Genomic DNA, 26,724 nt, shown 5'->3' with positions numbered 1-26,724 from the left:
TGTCGTGTCCGTGGATGTGTGTGTGTCGCAAGCCTGCCACACGTCAGTTGCTATGGAGACGACCGTGCTATTAGTCCAAAAAAACAATCAGCAGGTGTCTATGAGGGTAAGGAGGATAAATGTCAGAGCGTCTCACTACAGTGAACTCCTAAAAGAGTTTTTCTGTCAGTTTAGAATGTTAGTAGATACATTTCGATCCTTGTCTACTTTAATTGTCAATTCCTGGTCCTCAACTTGATTAATTTCTAATTTCGCCTTGCAAAACGGAAAGCTTTTCTGAGATGTTATCCAATTTGCGATTTTGTTAAGGGACTATTTTCCCTTCCTCCTGGCAGAATACGATCACCTTAGAGATCACTAGCCTTGGCCTTGGTTCCGCTTGAAGAAGATAAACACAATGAATGGACCCTGCTTGTTATGTATGTGCACTGTACATCATCATTAATGATGTCATGAGGTACAGGCCTGATGAGAGAGGGTGTTTGCAAAGCACACATGTTAAGTTTCACTTTCACTTCTTAAAGGCCTACTGAAATGAATTGTTTTTATTTAAACGGGGATAGCAGATCTATTCTATGTGTCATACTTGATCATTTCGCGATATTGCCATATTTTTGCTGAAAGGATTTAGTATAGAACAACGACGATAAAGATTGCAACTTTTGGTATCTGATAAAAAAAAGGCTTGCACCTACCGGAAGTAGCGTGACGTAGTCAGTTGAACATATACGCAAAGTTCCCTATTGTTTACAATGATGGCCGCATGAAGTGAGAGAGATTCGGACCGAGAAAGCGACAATTTCCCCATTAATTTGAGCGAGGATGAAAGATTTGTGGATGAGTAAAGTGCAAGTGAAGGACTAGTGGGGAGTTGAAGCTATTCAGATAGGGAAGATGCTGTGAGAGCCGGGGGTGACCTGATATTCAGCTGGGAATGACTACAACAGTAAATAAACACAAGACATATATATACTCTATTAGCCACAACACAACCAGGCTTATATTTAATATGCCACAAATTAATCCTGCATAAAAACACCTGCGTGTTTGTTACGCTAGCTCCTCTGCTAGCTCCTAGCTCCATAGAACACGCCAATACAATTCAAACACCTGATCAACACACACAATCACTCAGCCCAAAAGACCGTTAACCTAACCCAAGGTTCATAAAGCTTATATATTTTTAAAAAGTTACGTACATACGCAAAAAAAAGTTGCGCACATATGGTCAAGCGATCAAATGTTTAGAAGCCAAAGCTGCATACTCACAGTAGCACGTCTGCGTCTTTGTCATCCAAATCAAAGTAATCCTGGTAAGAGTCTGTGTTGTCCCAGTTCTCTACAGGCGTCTGTGTATCGAAGTCAAAAGTCCTCCTGGTTAGAGTCTCTGTTATCCGAGTTCTTCCATCTTGACTGCATCTTTCGGGAATGTATACAAAGAAGCGCCGGCTGTGTACTGTTGTTGCTGACTACGTTCGAAAAATACGTCCATTTCGCACCGACAACTTTCTTCTTTGCTTGCTCAGCTTCCTTCTCCATAATGCAATGAACATGATTGCAACAGATTCACGAACACAGATGTCCAGAATACTGTGGAATTATGAAATGAAAACAGAGCTTTTTCGTATTGGCTTCAATGTGGAAGGCATACCCGTGTTCGCCGGTCTACGTCACGCGCTTACGTCATCCTCAGAGGCGTTTCGAACCGGAAGTTTAGCGGCAAATTTAAAATGTCACTTTATAAGTTAACCCGGCCGTATTGGCATGTGTTATAATGTTAAGATTTCATCATTGATATATAAACTATCAGACTGCGTGGTCGGTAGTAGTGGGTTTCAGTAGGCCTTTAAGTTAAGGTTTCAGTTTCAATTCATGCTGAGGCGAGGCAACCCATGCAGATACAAAAAGCCTGGGAAGACGGGCAGCCATTAGAGAGACTGCTTTGACCTTGATGGCTTGTTCGCTCTCTGGTAATTATGTTGATTGCACTTTCTCCTACTTGGTCGAATCAATTGTTAAACTTCCGTTCTAGTCACCTCTCATCATTTTAGACAGCCTTAGAACTAAAGATTGTGGGAGGACGCTGCCCTCCTAAAAGGAATAATCCTAATCATTTATTTCAGAAATCGCCTCAGTCTGAGTGCCTTCAGCCCTGTCCATCCCATCAATCGTGACGGGGAGTTTATGGGTACCTTGAACGGCTGCAGTCGTTTTCCAAATGTGTCGATACACCAGGGCGACGCTCAATCCAATCAGCAGATGCCCTGTTGTCAAAGACTCGCCAGGCACACAACTCCCCACTTCTCCCACGCGTCGTTCGTATATCCAGCAGCAAACCTTCCGTCAAGTGTTTGTTTCATCGGACCACAGAACTTTCCTCCAGAAGCTCTTATCTTTGTCCATGTGATGTTAGATGCAACAAAAAATTAGCTCTTTGGCCACAATACCCAGCAATATGTTTGGAGGAGAAAAGGTGAGGCCTTTAATCCCAGGAACACCAGGCCTACCGTCAAGCATGGTGGTGGTAGTGTTTTGCTCCCAATGGAACTGGTGCTTTACAGAGAGTAAATGGGACAATGAAAAAGGAGGATTATCTCCAAATTCTTCAGGACAACCTTAAATCATCAGCCCGGAGGTTGGGTCTTGGGCGCAGTTGGGTGATCCAACAGGACAATGACCCCAAACACACGTCAAAAGTGGTAAAGGAATGGCTAAATCAGGCTAGAATTAAGGTTTTAGAATGGCCTTCCCAAAGTCCTGACTTAAACGTGTGGACAATGCTGAAGAAACAAGTCCATGTCAGAAAACCAACATTTAGCTGAACTGCACCAATTTTGTCAAGAGGAGTGGTCAAAAATTCAACCAGAAGCTTGCCAGAAGCTTGTGGATGGCTACCAAAAGCGCCTTATTGCAGTGAAACTTGCCAAGGGACATGTAAGCAAATATTAACATTGCTGTATGTATACTTTTGACCAAGCAAATTTGGTCACATTTTCAGTAGACCCATAATAAATTCATAAAAGAACCAAACTTCATGAAGGTTTTTCGTGACCAAGAAGTATGTGCTTCAATCACTCTATCACAAAAAAATAAGAGTTGTAGAAATGATTGGACACTCAAGACAGCCATGACATTATGTTCTTTACAAGTGTATGTCAACTTTTGACCACGACTGTATCAAACTAAAAAATGAATTGTACTTAAGTATTCACATCTTTGCTCAATACTTTGAATTGAGCAAATACCGGGACGGTATAGCTCGGTTGGTAGAGCGGCCGTGCCAGCAACTTGAGGGTTGCAGGTTCGATCCCCACTTCCGCCATCCTAGTCACTGCCGTTGTGTTCTTGGGCAAGACACTTTAACCACCTGCTCCCAGTGCCACCCACACTGGTTTAAATGTAACTTAGATATTGGGTTTCACAATGTAAAGCGCTTCGAGTCACTTGAGAAAAAGCGCTATATAAATGTAATTCACTTCACTTCACTTTGTTGATGCACCTTTGGCAGCAATTACAGCCTCAAGTCTTTCTGAATACGATGCCACAAGCTTGGCACACCTATCTTTGGGCGGTTTCGCCCATTCCTCTTTGCAGCACCTCCCAAGTTCCATCAGTTAGATATCTCCAGAGATGTTCAATGGGACTCAAGACTGGGCCACTTAAGGACATTTACAGAGTTGTCCTGAAGCCATTCCTTTGATATCTGGCTGTGTGCTAAGGATTGTTGTCCTGCTGAAAGATGAACCGTCGCCGCAGTCTGAGTTCAAGAGCGCTCTGGAACAGGTTTTCATCCAGGATGTCTCTGTACATTGCTGCATTATCCTGACTAGTCTTCCCGTTCCTGCTGCTGAAAACCAACCCCACAGCATGATGCTGCCACCACCATGCTTTCACTGTAGGGATGGTATTGGCTTGGCGATGAGCGGTGCGTGATTTCCTCCAAACATGAAGCCTGGCGTTCACGCCAAAGTTTCATCAGACCAGAGAATTGTGTTTCTCATGCAGGAGCCAATCCAGATTATTTTGAGGGGGGTACTGTAGTAGAATTTCTGACCTTTTGACCTATATTTCTTGTCTTTTAAGAATGTCCGCTCATTTTCAATACTCTTGTATTTTTGTGCCATTGAATGGACCAGTTGTGGGACAAAAGTGAATATTAAGTCGTGCCAACCTGTCTATAGAATGTGTTGACTGTCTAAAGGATTCGAGTTGTTATGGAACAGATAGGAAAAGCAAAACAAGACACTGACGCACTTGATAAGGAACGATGACGCACAACAGACATATAAAAAATGGCAGAAGACCGGAACTCGGGAGTGATTTTGGCTTGTGTGTGTCTTGTTGGCTCCGGAGTAACTTGTGGTTTGTCTGCACGACCGACTCAATTCAACCTGCACTTCTGATAATGGGTAAATAAATTTGTTGTACTAAACTACTTTTGTTGACTGCTTAAGCTTCGGACAATCCACTACAGTACAACCAATAAACTAGGGGGGCCACCTAAAAACGACAAGAACCTTCTGTTATGATCCGCTGCCCGGATCATATTCTGTTTGGGTTTTCGGGTCATGTGTTTTCTGTTAGTCTTGGACTCCTTTTTGTTCCTGTTTGTGCACCTCTGAGTTGGTTACCATAGCTACTTATTACCTTCACCTGCCGCTTGTATTCTGGACACGCACCTGTTTGTAATCGCTGACGTTATTTAAGCCTGCCTTTTCCAGTCAGTCAGTCGGTCTGGCTTCTTTTTTTGTGTCACGCAATTGTTTACGTAAGTTTTTGCTTCTCTCCTAGCCCCTGCTAGTTACCATAGTCTGGGCTAAGTGTTAGCCTTAGCTTCCGGTGCGATCGGCACCTTATTCTGTTGGTTTGTTTTCTGTTTTGTACCTGTTTTATGTTAACTCACTATTAAATCATGTCGTTACCTGCAAGTCCTGTCCGGATTCGTCCATTTGCATCTAGGGCAGGGGTGTCAAACGTACGGCCCGAGGGCCGGATCAGGCCCGCGAACAGGTTTTATCCGGCCCGCGGGATGAGTTTGCTAAGTATAAAAATTAACCTGAACAGCTGTTGTAAATGTGTCCACTAGATGTTAGTACATCAGTCGAGGAAATTGATCAAACTACATAAATAACAACCTGTAATTTGATTTTGATATCATATTTTTATCTTTATTGATTGAAAATTAACACCAATGACTTGACTGATGAACATTATCACATAATATATTCAGAAAACATAAATAACGACAAATAAAGATAGAATACTATTAAGCGCAACATGCAAGTGTAATAAAAAACCTAACAACATTATGATTTGTACAATTTCAGAATGTGCTTGTTCTATTTTTAAACAAAGAGAACAATCTGAAGTTGTCTTTATTTTTAAGTTATCGTGCCGTGATTTTACCAGTCCGGCCCACTTGGAAGTAGATTTCTCTCCATGTGGCCCCCCATCTAAAATGAGTTTGACACCCCTTATCTAGGGAGAACAAAACCCGCATCATCATGCGCCCCAATCGTAACACCTTCTTCTGTATGTAGACCAATAGGTGCTAGTATTTACTGCTCCTGAACCCTACAGAAAATAATGATGTCTTTATCGTGCATCTCAGATGTTCAATTAGTTTTTGTAGCCAACTGTTTACGTGAAAAAGTTAAACATTTTCAAACTCTCATGCACAGTTCCGTTAGAACTTATAAAACGTATGAATAAAACTGCTTTTCCTGTTGGAGAAATATCTGTAAAGTGAAAGAGTTTCAAAATGAGTGAATATGTATTCCCCTTTGAGATTAACAGTGTGGAATGTCAAGAGTTTCAACCTAGAAGAAAACATTTTTCTGCAGAAAAATGCTTTGTTTATTTTTAAAAAAAGCATTGGAGATATTATTTTCCTGGTGGCTCCCTGGAGCTTTTTCAAAAATGCAGTTTTAATATGGTTTCCAGGCCTTGAATTTTAACTTTTTAAGGTCAAGGCTAGTGTTGCCTTCAAGGAGGGCTCATATTTTAGGGCACCAAGGCAAGTTGGAAGGGCACCAAGGCAAACATTTTCTTTTGAGGCAGGGGCTCCAAAGCATGCATGCATACATATATATATTTATATATATTTATATATATATATATATATATATATATATATATATATATATATATATATATATATATATATATATATATATATATATATATATATATATATATATATATATATATATATATATATATATATATATATTTATTTATTTATTTATTTATTTATTTATATATATATATATATATATATATATATTTATTTATTTATTTATCTTTAAAAAAATGGGCATAGTGTCCCCTTACGCCGGCCTACCTGGACTGTCTCGGGGGCATGTGTCCAGTTGTTATCCCCCTTTCCTTAAAAATAAAATATACCAACACACACACACACACACACACACACACACACACACACACACTAGTACCTAGGTGTCAAAGTCAAGGCCTGCAGGCCAAATCCGGCCCGCGAATGAATCATCTAAGGCCCCCGGGATGATATTTGATTAGTATTAGAACCGGCCCGCAGGCCACAGTCGCCTGCTGCTGTTTTGCATGCACCAATACTCCATCAGTGTTGGCGCTAGGAATTTTCAAAATGGGGGTCCCAGGGACCCCATCAAGTCATAAAAATGGGGTCCCACAGTACATTTTTAGGGTCCCACTTTTTTGTAACCGTTTTGAAAACAAATGACAAATGTATGCATTATCCTGTTATATCTCACATTCTATATTGTGTTTTGGAAAAAGGTTGTCATAAACGTTCCTTAATTCATTTATACAAAAGAAAACACATTTTTATGCATATGTAAATTTATTCAGTTATAAACATTCGTTCACTTCTTTCTTTCACGGATCTAAACTTTACCGCTGCCGGTATTTTTTTCTATATTTTTATTGTAATATTTTCAGAATGTGTTTTTCTATTTTTGGCCAAGTAAGACAAAGAAACCAATCTGAAGTTGTCTTTATTTTTTTAGTTTTAATGCCATGATTTTAATTGTCCGGTCCGCGTGTGCGCAGATTTTTCTCCGTGTGGCCCCTGAGCTAAGATGAGTTTGACACCCCTGCAGTAGTATATGAAAAACAAACAATCAAATGTCTATAAATTGAAATAGACTGTATCATATAGTGTATAACCTAACTTGTACTAAACTTTAGTAAAGTTGTGTCTAAACTAATATATAAAACGCCATGCAATTTTCATTCCATTATTGTTTACATCCGCGACTTATGTTTAAGGTTTACAAAAAAGTATACAAATCGTTGTTAACAGCCAGGAATCTAAATAAACATTCACGATACAGCACATGAACAATTTGATTGATTGATTGAGACTTTTATTAGTAGGTTGCACAGTGAAGTACGTATTCCGTACAATTGACCACTAAATGGTAACACCTGAATAAGTTTTTCAACTTGTTTAAGTCGGGGTCCACTTAAATTGATTCATGATACAGATATATACTATCAGATATATACTATCATCATAATACAGTCATCACACAAGATAATCACATTGAATTATTTACATTATTTACAATCAGGGGTGTGTGTGGGGGGGGGGGGGGCTAGGATATGGACAGCAAGTAGTAGAGAGAGAGAGAGAGAGAGGGAGAGAGAGAGAGAGAAAAAGTATCTGCATTTGATTGTTTACATTTCATTATTAGCAATCCGGGGAGGGTGTTAGTTTAGGGTTGTAGCTGCCTGGAGGTGAACTTTTATTGCGGTTTTGAAGGAGGATAGAGATAGAGATGCAACATTGACAGGTCTAGAACTGCTGAGTTTCGAGGGCAAACGATCGACTAATTTAGCACTCCATTTAAACTATGAAATGAACCTGCCTAAAGATGTTGTGTAGCTTGCTACATTTTTACCCAACAGCCTGTAATTGATCGTGTTTTCTTTTTTTGATTCGTTCCTTACTCGGCATTTTGAGCGCTGCCTGACCTAAATTCACCGAAGACCTGACGTCCTTCCTGACCTTGATGAAACTAGTGTATCTCTCGGAAAATCTCGGAACAACTCGGCGGTCCTTGAACTCACCGTAGTTTGTTTACATGTACAACCATCTCCAACGCTGCCACAAAAAGTCGTGTTTCATGCCGCTCTTTTGTCTCATTTTGTCCACCAAACTATTTATGCTGTGTGTGAATGAGCAAATGTGATTGACTTGCGTCAGCCTGCGACAGATAGTCATTTTGATAGTAGGCTAATAGTCAAGTCAAGTCAAGTCAAGTCAACTTTATTTATATAGCACATTTTCAACAACTTTTTAGATTGCACCAAAGTGCTTTACAGGTTAAAAAAGCATGGAGCAAACAAAAAACAAACAAAAAAAAACCAACAACAAAAAAAAACAACAACTAAGCAAAACAAACAAAAAAAAAAACAAAGAACATAAACAATGAGTGTGCTAAACAAGATAATGCAAATGCAATGCGGTAAAAGGGGTCGAATAAAAAGTTTTAAAAAATTTGCAGAATAAAAAAAAATAAATAAATAAAAAATAAAAAAATAAAAAAAAATAATAATAATAAAAATTAAAAAAAATAATATAGACATTTACATCATGCCTTCATTATTAGACTGATATAAGGCACTTAACAGATTTTATTTTGTATTTTTGGTCCAATATAGCTCTTTTAACATTTTGGGTTGCCGACCCCTGCTCTAATGGCAGAATATATTGAAGCAGGTATTCAGGTACAAGTGTTACTAGATTAAGCTTCATGTACTATAGTCGGCTACATAAAATGGTTATTTGAACAAAATAAAACTCAGTCAGCTCACATAGATTATAACTACATAAAACTGCATTAGAAAATGATCTGCATCACTGGACAGTGCCAAATAAAGAATCCACTGGGTATAACATTAGGCACAACATCAAATGGTAAATAAAACCAGAAATACAAATCAAAACTGGCCGGGAATACCAACAAATAAAATAATATTTTTTCAAATTAGTGCTGCTTCAGTGCCAGGGAGACCACCTGGTTGTTTTTATTTTGAAGTTTTGTCGGTTCAAAAGTGACAGGGAGTGTTTTACAGTGCAATAAACACTACTTAGCTCAGCTGCCGCTACTTTATCTGCATTTGAATCGCCTTTGAGTTTTAGGAATTGTCCCCACAGAACCGTTTCAGCCTTTCATCCCGAGGCAAAGAGTGTTTTTTGGTGGTGAAAATGTTTAAAAACTGTCTCCAGAGTGGGAAAGTCTGAAAACTGTAGCATTGTTGTTTCCATGGGGAATAGGAAGTCGCCACAGTATCTATATAAACAATCCCAACATCCTCTTCTTTACTTTCTCAGTTGCTGTCATCGTTTAAATAATTAAAGTAAACAATTTAGAATGCTTTCATCACCTCATTGCAAACATTATGTTAGGAAATATGAACGCTTTCAAATGCTAGCATGGCGCGTTATTGTTTTGTTTTTTTCATGTCATTCCTTGCATTAGCGTCAAGGCGCCGGCTGACATGCGTCGGCGCCACATTAGTGTCACGCGTCCTCGCTCGATGTTAGCTTGACGAATGACTTCATCATCAACATCGTCGTCATTTGCACACGCGGCGCAGCTGTCAAACGGCAGCGTCGTCCTCATCATCACATCACAGACTTTCTGTTGGGGTTTCATCCCAAAAAAAGAACGGGAAGCCCAAACTTGTGAAAGTGATTTCCAAAGCAGTCAGTTACTTCTCCGGTCTATTTTTAGTCCTCTCACTATTGATGGAGCGCGCACAGCACGAAAGGAATGAAAAATAATTAAAACCAAAACAAGCCTCTGCTCTCCGAGGAAGAAGTACATTTTTGATTAGTGTTACGTTTAATGTATTCTTAATTGCTTTTGATGGGCTATATTTCAACCCTTTTATTTTATTCACTTTCACTTTTCTGTCCGTCGAAGCCCCTTGTTAATTGTGGCTAATTGGTCACTGGAAATGTTCACAAAGTAGGATTATTATTAATAAATCATGTTATAGTTGGAGCATAGATAAACGACCATCTCAATTAGGGGCGGCATAGCTCGGTTGGTAGAGTGGCCGTGCCAGCAACTTGAGGGTTCCAGGTTCGATTCCCTCTTCCGCCATCCTAGTCACTGCCGTTGTGTCCTTGGGCAAGACACTTTACCCACCTGCTCCCAGTGCCACCCACACTGCTTTAAATGTAACTTAGATATTGGGTTTCACTATGTAAAGCGCTTTGAGTCACTAGAGAAAGGCGCTATATAAATATAATTCACTCACACACACACAGATGTCCGATAATATCGGACTGCCAATATTATCGGCCGATATATGCTTTAAAATGTAATATCAGAAATTATCGGTATCTGTTTCAAAATGATCGGTATCTGTTTCAAAATTATCGGTATCGTTTTCAAAAAGTAAAATTTATGACTTTTTAAAACGCCGTTGTGTACACGGACGTAGGGAGAAGTACAGAGCGCCAATAAACCTTAAAGGCACTGCCTTTGCGTGCCGGTCAAATCACATAATATCTACGTCTTTTCACACTCACAAGTGAATGCAAGGCATACTTGGTCAACAGCCATACAGGTCACACTGAGGGTGTCCGTATAAACAACTTTAACACTGTTACAAATATGCGCCACACTGTGAACCCACACCAAACAAGAATGACAAACACATTTCGGGAGAACATCCGCACCGTAACACAACATAAACACAACAGGACAAATACCCAGAACCCCTTGGAGCACTAACTCTTCCGGGACGCTGCAATATACACCCCCCTTACCACCTACCCCCGCCCCCCAACTCAACCCCGTCCACCTCAACCTCCTCATGCTCTCTCAGGGAGAGCATGTCCCAAATTCCAAGCTGCTGTTTTGAGGCATGTTAAAAAAATAATGCACTTTGTGACTTCAATAATAAATATGGCAGTGCCATGTTGGCATTTTTTTCCATAACTTGAGTTTATTTATTTTGGAAAACCTTGTTATATAGTTTAATGCATCCAGCGGGGCATCACAACTAAATTAGGCATAATAATGTGTTGATTCCACAACTGTATATATCGGTATCGGTTGATATCGGAATCGGTAATTAAGAGTTGGGCAATTTTGGAATATTGGCAAAAAAGCCATAATCGGATATCTCTAATCTCAATATGTTTTTAAACATAATTAAAGTCCTCTAAACATTAAAAACATGCATATAGTCACTTTCACCCAACATAGTAGCCTTGAGTGTGTTCTGCTGTAGTTTTCAGTCCTCACTGGTAGGATCCTCCATTGCTATGGTTGTCACCCGGCCACTACAACACAGTAATGACATCCATCCATCCATTTCCTACCGCTTGTCCCTTTCGGGGTCGCGGGGGTTGCTGGAGCCTATCTCAGCTACAATCGGGCGGAAGGCGGGGTAGACCCTGGACAAGTCGCCACCTCATCGCAGAGCCAACACAGATAGACAGACAACATTCACACTCACATTGAATGGGTCATTAATTAATTTTAATTTTAATCAAATAGATAGTAATTGTGTCAATAAAAAATTTAATGCATTTAATTATTTAGTAATTTAACTATTTCAATATTTAATTATTCGACAAATTCCTTATTTCAATGTTTATTTATGCAGTCATTTAATGAAATACCGAATTATTTCATGATTTAGTTAATAATGTCATGATTTGATTTGATTATTTCGTGATTTCATAAACCTGTGTATCTGTGTATTACTTAAATAATCATTGATCTTTTTTGCCCCTCCATACTAGCGTAGGCAAAAACAAAGTTTGATGGAGGCCACTTTGATCGTTTTCACCATTTTGTTTATTTACTCGGAGTGTCTTTAATAGTCTTTTTGACCATTTGATCCTGATTGACTTGATTCCCCCCAAGTAATGGCACTGGGGAGATGGTTGTCAATGCATCTTGCCACATATAGCAAAAACTGTGAAAGCAGTCGTTGAAGAAAGATACACAAGGTCAATATCATGGCCTGCAAATAGTTTGGATATCAAATGATTTAAAATTTTAAATTTAAAAAATGGTATAATATATAATGGTTAAATAAATGGTTAAACTGATTTTAATTAATTTCAACGGGCACGTCGGCTTATAAGCTTGGTCGTGGAACGCTATGTGCTCGTAGGTTGAGGTACTAGTGTACTGTACAGTGCAGCTGCCAAAGGTACAGTACAAGTATATGACTGTTACTAGGGGTTACAAGGTTGGTCTTTTCTTCTACTGTAGTCCGGTCATTTACAAAATGTAAACATGCTAGGCTATAGGCTACTAAGAGCCAGCACCTAAGCACACAAGCTCGACATACACTATATTGCCAAACGTATTTGGTCACATGCCTTGACTCACATATGAACGTGAAGTGCCATCCCATTCCTAACCCATAGGGTTCAATATGATGTTGGTCCACCTTTTGCAGCTATTACAGCTTCAACTCTTCTGGGAAGGCTGTCCACAAGGTTGCGGAGTGTGTTTATAAGGAATTTCTTCCAAAAGCGCATTGGGGAGGTCACACACTGATGTTGGTCGAGAAGGCCTGGCTCTCAGTCTCCGTTCTAATTCATCCCAAAGGTATTCTATCGGGTTCAGGTCAGGACTCTGTGCAGGCCAGTCAAGTTCATCCACACCAGACTGTGTCGTCCATGTCTTTATGGACCTTGCTTTGTGCACTGGTGCACAGTCATGTTGGAAGAAGAAGGGACCCGCTCCAAAATGTTCCCACAAGGTTGGGAGCATGGAATTGTCCAAAATGTTTTGGTATCCTGGAGCATTCAAAGTTCCTTTCACTGGAACTAAAGGGACAAGCCCAAGTCCTGGAAAAACAACCCCACAGCATAATTCCTCCTCCACCCAATTTCACATTTGGCACAATGCAGTCCGAAATGTAGCGTTCTCCTGGCAAAATAAGAACAATATTTATGATTCATACTGATCTTATCAGATCAATATTAGTATCGGCCAAGACTTAAAGTTCTAATATTGTAAGTGAAATTGTTGTATCGGGACAGCCCTCATTTCTACACAATACGTTTGGCATATTTTAGACAGAAACCTACAAATGGTTATTAATGTTCTTCTTTTGACAGGAAGGGCTTTCATTCACAACACAAATTTATGAATTCCAAACTGCAATGTTAAGCAAAGATTAAAATGTCAAAAGATAAGAAGAAAGTTATCGCCTTTCTTAAATAGGGTTGATATAATTCAGACAAGTCCTGTCTGATACTATTATCATTTGAATCATCATTTATGGGTCATTTTTGCAACTGTCTCTTTTTATTAGTGTATACCGATCTAATCCTGTATTATTTATGAAGATTATGTGTTTTCATGTTCAAACGTAAACTGCTCATCATAAAATGTGTCAATGATGTTGCATAGAAAATGCATTTTTCCATATTCTCAATCGACTGATTTTTTTAAAGTGCCAAGGAGAAGCCAGAGCTTGAAAATATTCCATCGTTAAAGTCTTGTCCTTGCAAACACTTAGCCTTGCTGGTGAAATACATAAAGGAACAGAGACCAAAGCAGCTAAGCAGTTTTATGTTTTCTTTTTTTTTCTTTACTGTACCCAAAATGAAACCGAACCTGTCCCAGCAGGCACAAGACATTGATACAACGTTGATTCTACATACATGTCCTTTAAAACTGACTTTGAAACATCGCTGCAAAATAGTAAACTGAGACAACGTTGACGTCAATTGTTGGATCCACGTTGTTGGTTGGGAAATGACCAAAATTCAAAGGTCACAACCTGACATTCAATAAAAGTTTTCAAAAAGCATGTTGTTTCAACGTTGTATTTGTGTTGTAGAATATTGGTGGGAAAATGACCAAATTTCAATGGTTAGATCAACGTCAGAACCCAACATTGATGAACGTTGTCAAAAAGCATGTTGTTTCAACGTTGCATTTGTGTTGTGGAATATTGCTTGGGAAATGACCAAAATTCAATGGTCAGATTAACGTCAGAACCCAACATTGATTAAACGTCGTCAAAAAGGATGTCGTTTCAACGTTGTATTTGTGTTGTAGAATTATGGTTGGAAAACGACCACATTTCAATGGTCAGATCAACGTCAGAAACCAACATTGTTTAAACGTTGTCAAAAAGCATGTTGTTTCAATGTTGTATTTGTGTTGTAGAATATTGGTGGGAAAATGACCAAATTTCAATGGAGTCAGAACCCAACATTGATTAAATGTTGTCAAAAAGCATGTTGTTTCCACGTTGTATTTGTGTTGTAGAATATTGGTGGGAAAAGGACCAAATTTCAATGGTCAGATCAATGTCAGAACCTGACATTGAATAAACGTTGTCAAAAAGCATGTTGTTTCAACGTTGTATTTGTGTTGTAGAATTATGGTTGGAAAATGACCAAATTTCAATGGTCAGTTCAACGTCAGAACCCATCCATCCATCCATCCATCAACATTGATTAAACGTTGTCAAAAAGCATGTTATTTCAACGTTGTATTTGTGTTGTAAAATATTGGTGGAAAAAGGACCAAATTTCAACGATCAGATCAGAGTTAGAACCCAACATTGATTAAACATCGTCAGAAAGCATGTTGTTTCAACGTTGTATTTGTGTTGTAGAATTATGGTTTGGAAATTACCAAAATTCAATGGTCAGTTCAACGTCAGAACCCAACATTGATTAAACGTTGTCAAAAAGGATGTCGTTTCAACGTTGTATTTGTGTTGTAGAATTATGGTTGGAAAACGACCACATTTCAATGGTCAGATCAACGTCAGAAACCAACATTGTTTAAACGTTGTCAAAAAGCATGTTATTTCAATGTTGTATTTGTGTTGTAGAATATTGGTGGGAAAATGACCAAATTTCAATGGAGTCAGAACCCAACATTGATTAAATGTTGTCAAAAAGCATGTTGTTTCAACGTTGTATTTGTGTTGTAGAATCATGATTGGAAAACGACCAAATTTCAATGGTCAGACCAACGTCAGAACCCAACATTGATTGAATGTTGTCAAATTGGGGGTTAAATCACCAAAATGATTCCCGGGCGCTGCGCCGCTGCTGCCCACTGCTCCCCAAGGGGATGGGTCAAATGCAGAGGACAAATTTCACCACACCTAGTGTGTGTGTGACAATCATTGGTACTTTAACTTTAACTTAAAAAGCATGTTGTTTCAACGTTGTATTTGTGTTGTGGAATATTGGTTGGGAAATGACCAAAATTCAATGGTCAGTTCAACGTCAGAAACAAACATTGATTAAACGTTGTCAAAAAGCATGTTGTTTCAACGTTGTATTTGTGTTGTAGAATATTGGTGGGAAAAGGACCAAATTTCAATGGTCAGATCAATGTCAGAACCTGACATTGAATAAACGTTGTCAAAAAGCATGTTGTTTCAACGTTGTATTTGTGTTGTAGAATTATGGTTGGAAAATTCCCAAATTTCAATGGTCAGATCAACGTCAGAACCCAATATTGATTAAACTTTGTCAAAAAGCATGTTGTTTCAACGTTGTATTTGTGTTGTAGAATATTGGTGGTAAAATGACCAAATTTCAATGGTCAGTTCAACGTCAGAACCCAACATTGATTAAACGTTGTCAAATGGCAGGTTGTTTCAACGCTGTATTTGTGTTGTAGAATCATGGTTGGAAAACGACCAAATTTCAAGGGTCAGATCAACGTCAGAACCCAATATTGATTAAACGTTGTCAAAAAGCAAGCGTGTTGTTTCAACGTTGTATTTGTGTTGTGGAATATTGGTTGGGAAATGACCAACATCTAATGGTCAGATTAGCGTCAGAACCCAACATTGATTAAACGTCATCAGAAAGCATGTTGTTTGATAAATAATGATAAATGGGTTTTACTTGTATAGCGCTTTTCTACCTTCAAGGTACTCAAAGCGCTTTGACAGTATTTCCACATTTTACCCATTCACACACACATTCACACACTGATGGCGGGAGCTGCCATGCAAGGCGCTAACCAGCAGCCATCAGAGGCAAAGGGTGAAGTGTCTTGCCCAAGGACACAACTAGGAAGGTAGAAGGTGGGAATTGAACCCCAGTAACCAGCAACACTCCGATTGCTGGCACAGCCACTCTACCAACTTCGCCACGCCGTCCCTTTCAACGATGTATTTGTGTTGTAGAATTATGGTTGGGAAATCACCAAATTTCAATGGTCAGATGAACGTCAGAACCCAACATTGATGAACGTTGTCAAAAAGCATGTTGTTTCAACGTTGTATTTGTGTTGTGGAATATTGCTTGGGAAATGACCAAAATTCAATGGTCAGATTAACGTCAGAACCCAACATTGATTAAACGTCGTCAGAAAGCATGTTGTTTCAGCGTTGTATTTGTGTTGTAGAATTATGGTTGGAAAATGACCAAATTTCAATGGTCAGTTCAACGTCAGAACCTGACATTGATTAAACGTTGTCAAAAAGCATGTTGTTTCAACGCTGTATTTGTGTTGTAGAATCATGGTTGGAAAATGACCAAATTTCAATGGTCAGATCAACGTCAGAACCCAATATTGATTAAACGTTGTCAAAAAGCATGTTGTTTCAACGTTATGTTTGTGTTGTGGAATATTGGTTGGGAAATGACCAAAATTCAATGGTCAGATTAGCGTCAGAACCCAACATTGATTAAATATCATTAGAAAGTATGTTGTTGCAACGTTGTATTTGTGTTGTAGAATTATGGTTGGGAAATTACCAAATTTCAATGGTCAGATCAACGTCAGAACCTGACATTGAATAAACGTTGTCAAAAAGCATGTTGTTTCAACGTTGTATTTGTATTGTAGAATCATGATTGGAAAACGACCAAATTTCAATGGTCAGATCAACGTCAGAACCCAATATTGATTAAACGTTGTCAAAAAGCATGTTGTTTCAACGTTATGTTTGTGTTGTGGAATATTGGTTGGGAAATGACCAAAATTCAATGGTCAGATTAGCGTCAGAACCCAACATTGATTAAATATCATCAGAAAGTATGTTGTTTCAACGTTATATTTGTGTTGTAGAATTATGGTTGGGAAAATACCAAATTTCAATGGTCAGATCAACGTCAGAACCTGACATTGAATAAACGTTGTCAAAAAGCATGTTGTTTCAATGTTGTATTTGTGTTGTAGAATCATGATTGGAAAACGACCAAATTTCAATGGTCAGATCAACGTCAGAACCTGACATTGAATAAACGTTGTCAAAAAGCATGTTGTTTCAACGTTGTATTTGTATTGTAGAATCATGATTGGAAAACGACCAAATTTCAATGGTCAGATCAACGTCAGAACCCAATATTGATTAAACGTTGTCAAAAAGCATGTTGTTTCAACGTTATGTTTGTGTTGTGGAATATTGGTTGGGAAATGACCAAAATTCAATGGTCAGATTAGCGTCAGAACCCAACATTGATTAAATATCATCAGAAAGTATGTTGTTGCAACGTTATATTTGTGTTGTAGAATTATGGTTGGGAAATGACCAAATTTCAATGGTCAGATCAACGTCAGAACCTGACATTGAATAAACGTTGTCAAAAAGCATGTTGTTTCAACGTTGTATTTGTATTGTAGAATCATGATTGGAAAACGACCAAATTTCAATGGTCAGATCAACGTCAGAACCCAATATTGATTAAACGTTGTCAAAAAGCATGTTGTTTCAACGTTGTATTTGTGTTGTGCAATATTGGTTGGGAAATTACCAAAATTCAATGGTCAGATTAGCGTCAGAACCCGACATTGATTAAATATCATCAGAAAGTATGTTGTTTCAACGTTATATTTGTATGGTAGAATTATGGTTGGGAAATTACCAAATTTCAATGGTCAGATCAACGTCAGAACCTGACATTGAATAAACGTTGTCAAAAAGCATGTTGTTTCAACGTTGTATTTGTGTTGTAGAATCATGATTGGAAAACGACCAAATTCCAATGGTCAGATCAACGTCAGAACCCAATATTGATTAAACGTTGTCAAAAAGCATGTTGTTTCAACGTTGTATTTGTGTTGTAGAATTATGGTTGGAAAATGACCAAATTTCAATGGTCAGTTCAACGTCAGAACCTGACATTGATCAAACGTTGTCAAAAAGCATGTTGTTTCAACGCTGTATTTGTGTTGTAGAATCATGGTTGGAAAATGACCAAATTTCAATGGTCAGATCAACGTCAGAACCCAATATTGATTAAACGTTGTCAAAAAGCATGTCGTTTCAACGTTATGTTTGTGTTGTGGAATATTGGTTGGGAAATGACCAAAATTCAATGGTCAGATTAGCGTCAGAACCCGACATTGATTAAATATCATCAGAAAGTATGTTGTTTCAACGTTATATTTGTATGGTAGAATTATGGTTGGGAAATTACCAAATTTCAATGGTCAGATCAACGTCAGAACCTGACATTGAATAAACGTTGTCAAAAAGCATGTTGTTTCAACGTTGTATTTGTGTTGTAGAATCATGATTGGAAAACGACCAAATTTCAATGGTCAGATCAACGTCAGAACCCAATATTGATTAAACGTTGTCAAAAAGCATGTTGTTTCAACGTTATGTTTGTGTTGTGGAATATTGGTTGGGAAATGACCAAAATTCAATGGTCAGATTAGCGTCAGAACCCAACATTGATTAAAAAGTCGTCAAAAAGCATGTTGTTTCAACGTTGTATTTGTGTTGTAGAATTATGTTTGGGAAATTACCAAATTTCAATGGTCAGATCAATGTCAGATCCCGACATTGATTAAACGTTGTCAAAAAGCATGTTTCAACGTAAAGTTTGAGTTGCTCAACGTCAGGACCTAATTCAACAAGTTCTCAACGTTGTTTTAATGTCTTGTGCCTGCTGGGGTGACCTTAGAATTAAGGTATGTACCAACCCCTAATCATGGCGTATTGTTACACCACCACTATATATTATAAATAGCATATATAGCGTTTCAGATTAGCCTTACCCTTTTGTTTTGTTTTTCTGACTTGATTCATCTCAACGTTTTATTACCAGTCTCTAATTAATCTTTTTTTTATGGCTTTGGACTTGATGAAGTTGATTCACGCGCTGGCGTTAATGTGCCAAGAAAGCAGCAGAGCTCCCAACAAGATGGCAAACAACGGGACGACAAACTCAGCAGGCGCATGATTATTAGCCAAGGTCGTTTATTTGCTGTGTCAACGCTTTCTTTCTTCTTGCACGAGTCTAAAGAGGACTCGTGCAGATGAACGTCAACACGTGACAACACGGGACAAAGAACTGAGTCCCAGGACACTTCCATCAAAAAAGGATATTAGATGATACAACGCAAAGTCATCGACAGAGTTTCAGTTTGTTTATTTTTGCCGCGCAGCAGAAACAACAGGAAATGGCCCAAATGGAACCTGTGAACCAAAATGGCCGACTTCCTGTACGTCTTACATTCTAAGCTCTGTGATGATTATTTACATTTTGACCAGGGTATATGCCAGCAAGATTCAGTAACGTTTTGAGTATGTTAAAGCCCTCAAAAATGCTAAAGGAATTTGCCGGAATAATAATATTAATAACCCAACAGTAAAGACTAACAATCGGACAAAACAATTTTCAAGAGTAGAGTTTTTTTTTTGGTCTAATGACTCACAGGTGCCTCGACTAAGATTCAACTTTCACTGATTCACAAGTGCTTGGCAAAGACTCCAGTTTCACTGATTCATAGGTGCTTCAACAAAGACTCGAGTTTCACTGACTCACAGGTACTCGCCAAAGACTCAAGTTTCCCTGACTCACGGGTGTTTTGACAAAGACTCAAGTTTCACTGATTCATGGGTGCTTCAACAAAGTTTCGAGTTTCACTGACTCGCGGGTGCTTTAACAAAGACTCGTGTTTCACTGACTCCTTGGTGCTTGACAGAGACTCAGGTATCACTGATTCACTGGTGTTTCGACAAAGAATAGAGTTTCACTGATTCACAAGTGCTCGGCAAAGACTCAAGTTTCACTGATTTATGGGTACTCAAAGATTTAAGTTTCACCCACTCATGGGTGCTTCGACAAAGACTTGAGTTTCACTGATTCACAAGTGCTCGGCAAAGACTCGGGTTTCACTAATTTATGGGTATTCGACCAAGATTTGAGTTTCACTGACTCACGGGTGCTTTAACGAAAACCCATCGGTGTTCTGTGATGACTGGAGTTTTAATGAATCGTGGGTGCTCGACAAAGACCCAAGTTTCACTGACTCACGGGTGCTCGCCAAAGACTAGAGTTTCAGTGACTCTTCGGTGCTCGATACTGACTGGAATTTTAGTGAGTCGTGGGTGCTCGACGAAGCTCGAGTTTCACTGACTCACAGGTGCTTTTACAAAGACTCAAATATCACTGACGCATCAGTGCGCGATGCAGACTCAAGTTTCACTCACTTACAGATGGGCGAAGACTTGAGTTTCACTGATTCCTTAGTGCTCAAAAAAGACTTGAGTTTAACTGATTCATGGGTGCTTTGACAAAGACACAAGTTTCACTGGCTTGCAAGTGCTTTGACAAAGACTCAAATTTCACTGACTCGTGGGTAGATTAAGATTAAAGATTAAAGTACCAATGATTGTCACACACACACTAGATGTGGTGAAATTTTTCCTCTGCATTTGACCCATCCCCTTGGGGAGCAGTGGGCAGCAGCGGCGCCGCGCCCGGGAATCATTTTGGTGATTTAACCCCCAACTCCAACCCTTGTTGCTGAGTGCCAAGCAGGGAGGTTATGGGTCCCATTTTTATAGTCTTTGGTATGACTCGGTGCCAAAGAGTCAAGTTTTACTGACTCACGGGTGTTGGACGAAAACTTGTGTTTCACTGATTCACAAGTGCTTGGCAGAGACGTGTATTTTACTGGTTTATGGGTACTTTCACAAAATCTCGAGTTTCATTGATTTATGGTTGCTTTGAAAAGACTCAAGTTTCACAGATTCACAAATAAAAGTACAATGATAAAGACAATCATGAACTAACTGATGTAAAATGAAAGAGTGTCGAGTCTGCTTGCTACCTCCATTTTGTCTGTAATGAGGGAGTCGCCCTCCTTGATGTTGATGTTGGTGAGTCTGGTTTTAAGTTTCTGGCTGCAACCAGGAAGCTGGTTGTTGAGAATGTTCCACAGCTCATGTGGCTTATTTGTGTTTTCCTCTAGTTTTTCGTTAATGTAATTTTTTTTAAAAGGATTTAGTCAGGTTGTTTGCCTTATTTCTTAATGTATTGCATTGCTTTTTGAGTGTTGTAAGGAGTGATTTGAGGTTATTATTATTGGGTCGTTTATCTACTCGGTTTTACGCTTTTGGTATTCAAAGTATTTTCTGTCTCTGTCTTTTTTGGCAGCTAATAGGTCTGGATTCATCCCTGGTTCAGAGCGGGCTCAAGGCCTTTCTCTCCATCACTGCATGTTTTTCATTGAACAATTTAGTTATTAAAAAAAAAAGTTTTTTCTGGAGCTTTTAGCTGAGGAGCAGTCCAAGTACTTAAACTAACCCAAAAAGGACGTGTGTGTTGTTTGCAGAGGACACGGCATTTGAGGCGGGAGTGCGAGTCCAAATCCACAGCCAAGCGGAGCCGCCGTTTGTGCACGAGCTGGGTTTTGGCGTGGCGCCCGGCTTTCAGACTTTTGTAGCCACGCAGGAACAGAGGGTAAGACGCCGAATGTGCATGCTTGCTAAACATAAATAAATAAGTGGACTGCATGCCGAAGTCTCAAGCATCAAAACTTTGACTTCACTAAACTCTTTGTTTCCGTGGTCCGACATTTTAGGATTTTGCAGCAATTTTAGATGATTAAATGCAAACTCCAACTACCGATATATGTCATATAATATACGACAACGTAAGATTAAGGACAGGAGGACACAAACATTAGCAAAACAAGCATAGCCGTGTGATTAGGGTACAATTCCCGGTACCTGGGAATCGATACCGATACTCAATGGGTACCAATTTTCAGTACTTTTGTGTGTGTTAAACAAATATTGTTTTTGATAATAAAAAGATTTTTTTTTATTGCCACATTTAAAGGCCTACTGAAACCCACTACTACCGACCACGCAGTCTGATAGTGTATATATCAATGATGAAATTTTAACATTGCAACTTATAAAGTGCAATTTTAAATTTCCCGGCAAACTTCCGGCTAAAAACGTTTCAATATGATGAAGTTGTAGGTGGGATCGGTGTATTAGCGGCGGACTACAGCAACACAACCAGGAGGACTTTGAGATGGATAGCAGACGCGCTAGCCGCCGACCTCACCTTGACTTCCTCCGTCTCCGGGCCGCCGACCGCATCGGTGATCGGGTGAAGTCCTTCGTTGTACCGTCGATCGCTGGAACGCAGGTGAGCACGGGTCGTGATGAGCAGATGAGAGCTGGCGTAGATGCAGAGCTAATGTTTTTAGCATAGCTCTGTCAAGGTTCCGTAGCTAAGTTAGCTTCAATGGCGTCGTTAGCAACAGCATTGCTAAGCTTCGCCAAGCTGGAAAGCATTAACCGTGTAGTTACATGTCCAGAGTTTGGTAGTATTGTTGATCTTCTGTCTATCCTTCCAGTCAGGGGCTTATTTGTTTTGTTTCTATATGCAGTTAAGCCCGATGCTATCACGTTAGCTCAGTAGCTAAAGTGCTTCACCGATGTATTGTCGTGGAGATAAAAGTCACTGTGAATGTCGATTTCGCGTTCTCGACTGTCATTTTCAAGAGGATATAGTATCCGAGGTGGTTTAAAATACAAATCCGTGATCCACAATAGAAAAATGAGAAAGTGTAGAATCCAATGAACCTTTGTACCTAAGTTACGGTCAGAGCGAAAAAAGATACGTTCTGCACTGCACGCTAGTCCTTCACTTTCACGTTCCTCATCCACGAATCTTTCATCTTCGCTCAAATTAATGGGGTAATCGTCGCTTTCTCGGTCCGAATCTCTCTCGCTGCATTGAAAACAATAGGAAAATGTGAGCAGCCCTTCCTCCGGTGACGTCACGCTACTTCCGGTAGGGGCAAGGCTTTTTTTTATCAGAGACCAAAAGTTGCGAACTTTATCGTCGTTGTTCTCTACTAAATCCTTTCAGCAAAAATATGGCAATATCGCAAAATGATCAAGTATGACACATAGAATGGATCTGCTATCCCCGTTTAAAAAAAAAAAATCATTTCAGTAGGCCTTAAAAACAAATACATGATAATGATAACTGCTGTCCAGTTGTTATATCCTGTGTTATTATCACATTTTTGAGTCTCAAAAAAAAGTTGCAATTCCAAGACGTTAGGTGGCAGTGGTGTACAGTTTATGGTGTGTTGTTTTGGTCTGTGTTGCGCCCTAACAAGTGTTAATACTGCAAGTATTAACACTAACTATTTTATATTTTACAGTAATGTGTTAAAAATGTCATACATAAGTCGCTCCAGAGTATAAATCGAAACTATGAAACTATGAAAAAAACTGCGACTTATAATCCCGAAAAATACGGTGTATATATATATATATATATATATATATATATATATATATATATATATATATATATATATATATATATATATATTCCCGGTACCTGGGAATCGATACCGATACTCAATGGTACCAATTTTCGGTACTTTTGTGTGTTTAAAACACATATTTATTGTTTTTGATAATGAAATGATTTTTTTTATTGCCACATTTAAAAACAAATATATGATAATAATAACTGCTGTCCAGTTGTTATATCCTGTGTTATTATCACATTTTTTAATCTAAAAAAAAAGTTGCAATTCCAAAACGTTAGGTGGCAGTGGTGTACAGTTTATGGTGTGTTGTTTTGATCTGTGTTGCGCCCTAACAAGTGTTAATATTGTATATATATATATATATATATATATATATATATATATATATATATATATATATATATATATATATATATATATACATACATACATACATACATCAGTGGCGTGCGGTGAGGTTAATGTCTGGTGAGGCACGACTGCATCATCACAGTCAAATTTAAAAACATATGAACCTGCAGTGCAGGTGTACCTAATGTTGTGTCCCTGCGGTCGTTCGCGGCTCCTGCAGGGCGAGCATTGTTGTTTTTGCACTTTTTGGCTTCTTGTTAAGTGACTTTTTTTGGGTGGATTCGGTCTTGCACGTGGAGGGTTTGGGTGTGGGCTTTGGTTGGTGGGGCCGCGGCGCTCCCGTCGGGCGGTGCATTCTGCGGCGGAGATGCTTGGCACCAGGAGGCGGGGTTATGATACGAGCCTCACACAGTGTGTCTCCGCAGCAGATTTATGATCGCTCAGCACTAAAAATAAGTTACACACATACAGTTGTTGACAAAATACACTGTACATTATATACCTCAGCTAACTAAACTATGGAAATGTATAATATAATTCATATAGCAATACGGTGTCACTGCACAGCAGGCCAGCAGTTAGCCGAGTCATTGTGCACAATCCATGGTGAGGCACAAATCAGTGACGTGCCTCAACTGGCTGCTGATCACCGCACCGTCTCGTCTCAGTATTTGAACGGCAAATGTGAAAATAAAAATAAAAATAATCTAAAACTGGTGAAGTTAAATGGAAAATAACTTTAGTATAATCACTGGATACATATAACAATTTAATTAATTTTTTTTTCTTTTTACTTTTTTTTCTTTCCATGATGGCAGGTGAGGCCGTGCCTCCCCTGCCTCTAGTGACGGCACGCCACTGATACACATATATATATATATATATATATATATATATATATATATATATATATATATATATATATATATATATATATATATATATATATATATATATATATATATATATTTATGAATATAAATATATATAATATAGCCCGGCCCCTGGGCAAATTTTTTTAATCCAATGCGGCCCCCGAGTGAAAAAGTTTGGGGACCCCCGACCTAGAGTCTAGGTAGTTTGGCAGAGTCCGCTCTCAGTGCTGCTGGATTGATCGCCAAGTGCCGAAGTGCGATGAGGTACTGTAAAATGCCACCGTTGGATTTTACATGAATCGGCTGGATTTGGTCTGTACCAAAAAAAGGACCCAATATGGTACCCACTCCTGATGCCACAAGCTAACATTACACTCACATTTCAACATCATGCTAGGTTCCTATCAGCTCCAACGTCCGTAGCTGATAGTTAGAAAGTTAGGTAGACTTAATTTTAGGATGTGTTGTGAAGCCTGATTTTTGTTTATTTTTTTGTTACAAAATGGAGCGGGCTCATCTAGCTAGAGGTGTCCATGAAGAAGGATGGTTTTCTTTTATGACTTAATAACAAGCCACAATTTCAAAATGAGCTTCTCCTGTTTGAAAGACCAGCAGCCCCTAACTCTATCTTCAAAGCAGCCGTTTGAGAGATTGAAAAGCGCAGCATTTCATTAAAAAGACTTTTGCTCCATGGGCACCTTTAACAAACATAAAAGTGGACAATTTCACTTCAATCGATGCAGCAGATGTCGGCCATCTTGACCTCAGCGTTGCTGTTTTCTTCTTCATTTAGTGTTTTCAAGTGAAGGCTTTAGAATTAAATTTTTGCCCGGGCTCAGACTTGATTGCCGCGTCCTTGTCCGGGCGCCATTATTGTGTATTCCAGGCCAAACCTCGCACTCGACCTCGCTTCTGTCAAGCTCTTTGACGTCACGTCCAAGTGGCGCCGACACGACTTTGAAAAACGATTAACGGAGACAGACTGGGACACAAAAATTTGTTTTATTGAAGCCACGCGGGGTTTTATGAAACAACAACAAGTATTTCTTGTCAAGGTGACAAAACATCCTCCAAACAAATGACAAAAAGCGAACAAGAAAAGGACCTTTAAAGCAAATACCCAGGATTTTTACAGTGGGCCCTCACCAAATGTCAAAGCTTCACTTTATTGCAGATTTTTAATTACAAACAAACAGGTCACAGGTGAGGATTGGAACCTTGATGAACCATTCAAACCTGTTTGTGTCAACTTTTGTGCATGTTATCAGATCAAAGTCACTGGGGTATGTAAACTTTTGATCAGGGTCATTTGGGTACTTTTTTTTGTCATTTGGATTTAAAAAGAGTAAACACAGTTGTTTGCCAAAAAATAGCTTCACACAACCATTAAGCATGAGTGGAAGAAAGTTTTTTGTGTTATCATTCATATTCTCTGAATTCAGAATGGCCAAGAAATCATAAATTCTCCCAGGGTATGTAAACTTATGAGCACAACTATATATATATATATATATATATATATATATATATATATATATATATATATATATATATATATATATATATATATATATATATATATATATATATATATATATATATACTACCGTTCAAAAGTTTGGGGTCACCCAAACAATTTTGTGGAATAGCCTTCATTTCTAAGAACAAGAATAGACTGTCGAGTTTCAGATGAAAGTTCTCTTTTTCTGGCCATTTTGAGCGTTTAATTGACCCCACAAATGTGATGCTCCAGAAACTCAATCTGCTCAAAGGAAGGTCAGTTTTGTAGCTTCTGTAACGAGCTAAACTGTTTTCAGATGTGTGAACATGATTGCACAAGGTTTTTCTAATCATCAATTAGCCTTCTGAGCCAATGAGCAAACACATTGTACCATTAGAACACTGGAGTGATAGTTGCTGGAAATGGGCCTCTATACACCTATGTAGATATTGCACCAAAAACCAGACATTTG

General features: G+C 38.8%; 1 protein-coding gene across 4 annotated transcripts in view; it reads left to right on the top strand.

Annotated features, from left to right (window-relative positions):
- The window catches only part of asic2 (acid-sensing (proton-gated) ion channel 2), a 941,282-nt gene that overhangs the window by 863,986 nt on the left and 50,572 nt on the right, over positions 1–26,724 (top strand). For all 4 annotated transcript variants that reach the window (XR_009826504.1, XM_062050157.1, XM_062050158.1 and 1 more), the window contains one exon: positions 21,552–21,679. Coding sequence is in view for 3 of the 4 variants with exons in the window: in XM_062050157.1 (XP_061906141.1) it covers positions 21,552–21,679 (128 nt within the window). In the remaining variant the exon portion in view is untranslated. The remainder of the gene's footprint in view (positions 1–21,551; positions 21,680–26,724) is intronic.

Source organism: Entelurus aequoreus, linkage group LG06 (genome assembly GCF_033978785.1).
Source record: "Entelurus aequoreus isolate RoL-2023_Sb linkage group LG06, RoL_Eaeq_v1.1, whole genome shotgun sequence".
NCBI lineage: Eukaryota > Metazoa > Chordata > Actinopteri > Syngnathiformes > Syngnathidae > Entelurus > Entelurus aequoreus.
The sequence above is the reverse complement of the archived record's forward strand: the minus strand, read 5'-3'. Positions and strand labels throughout refer to the sequence as shown.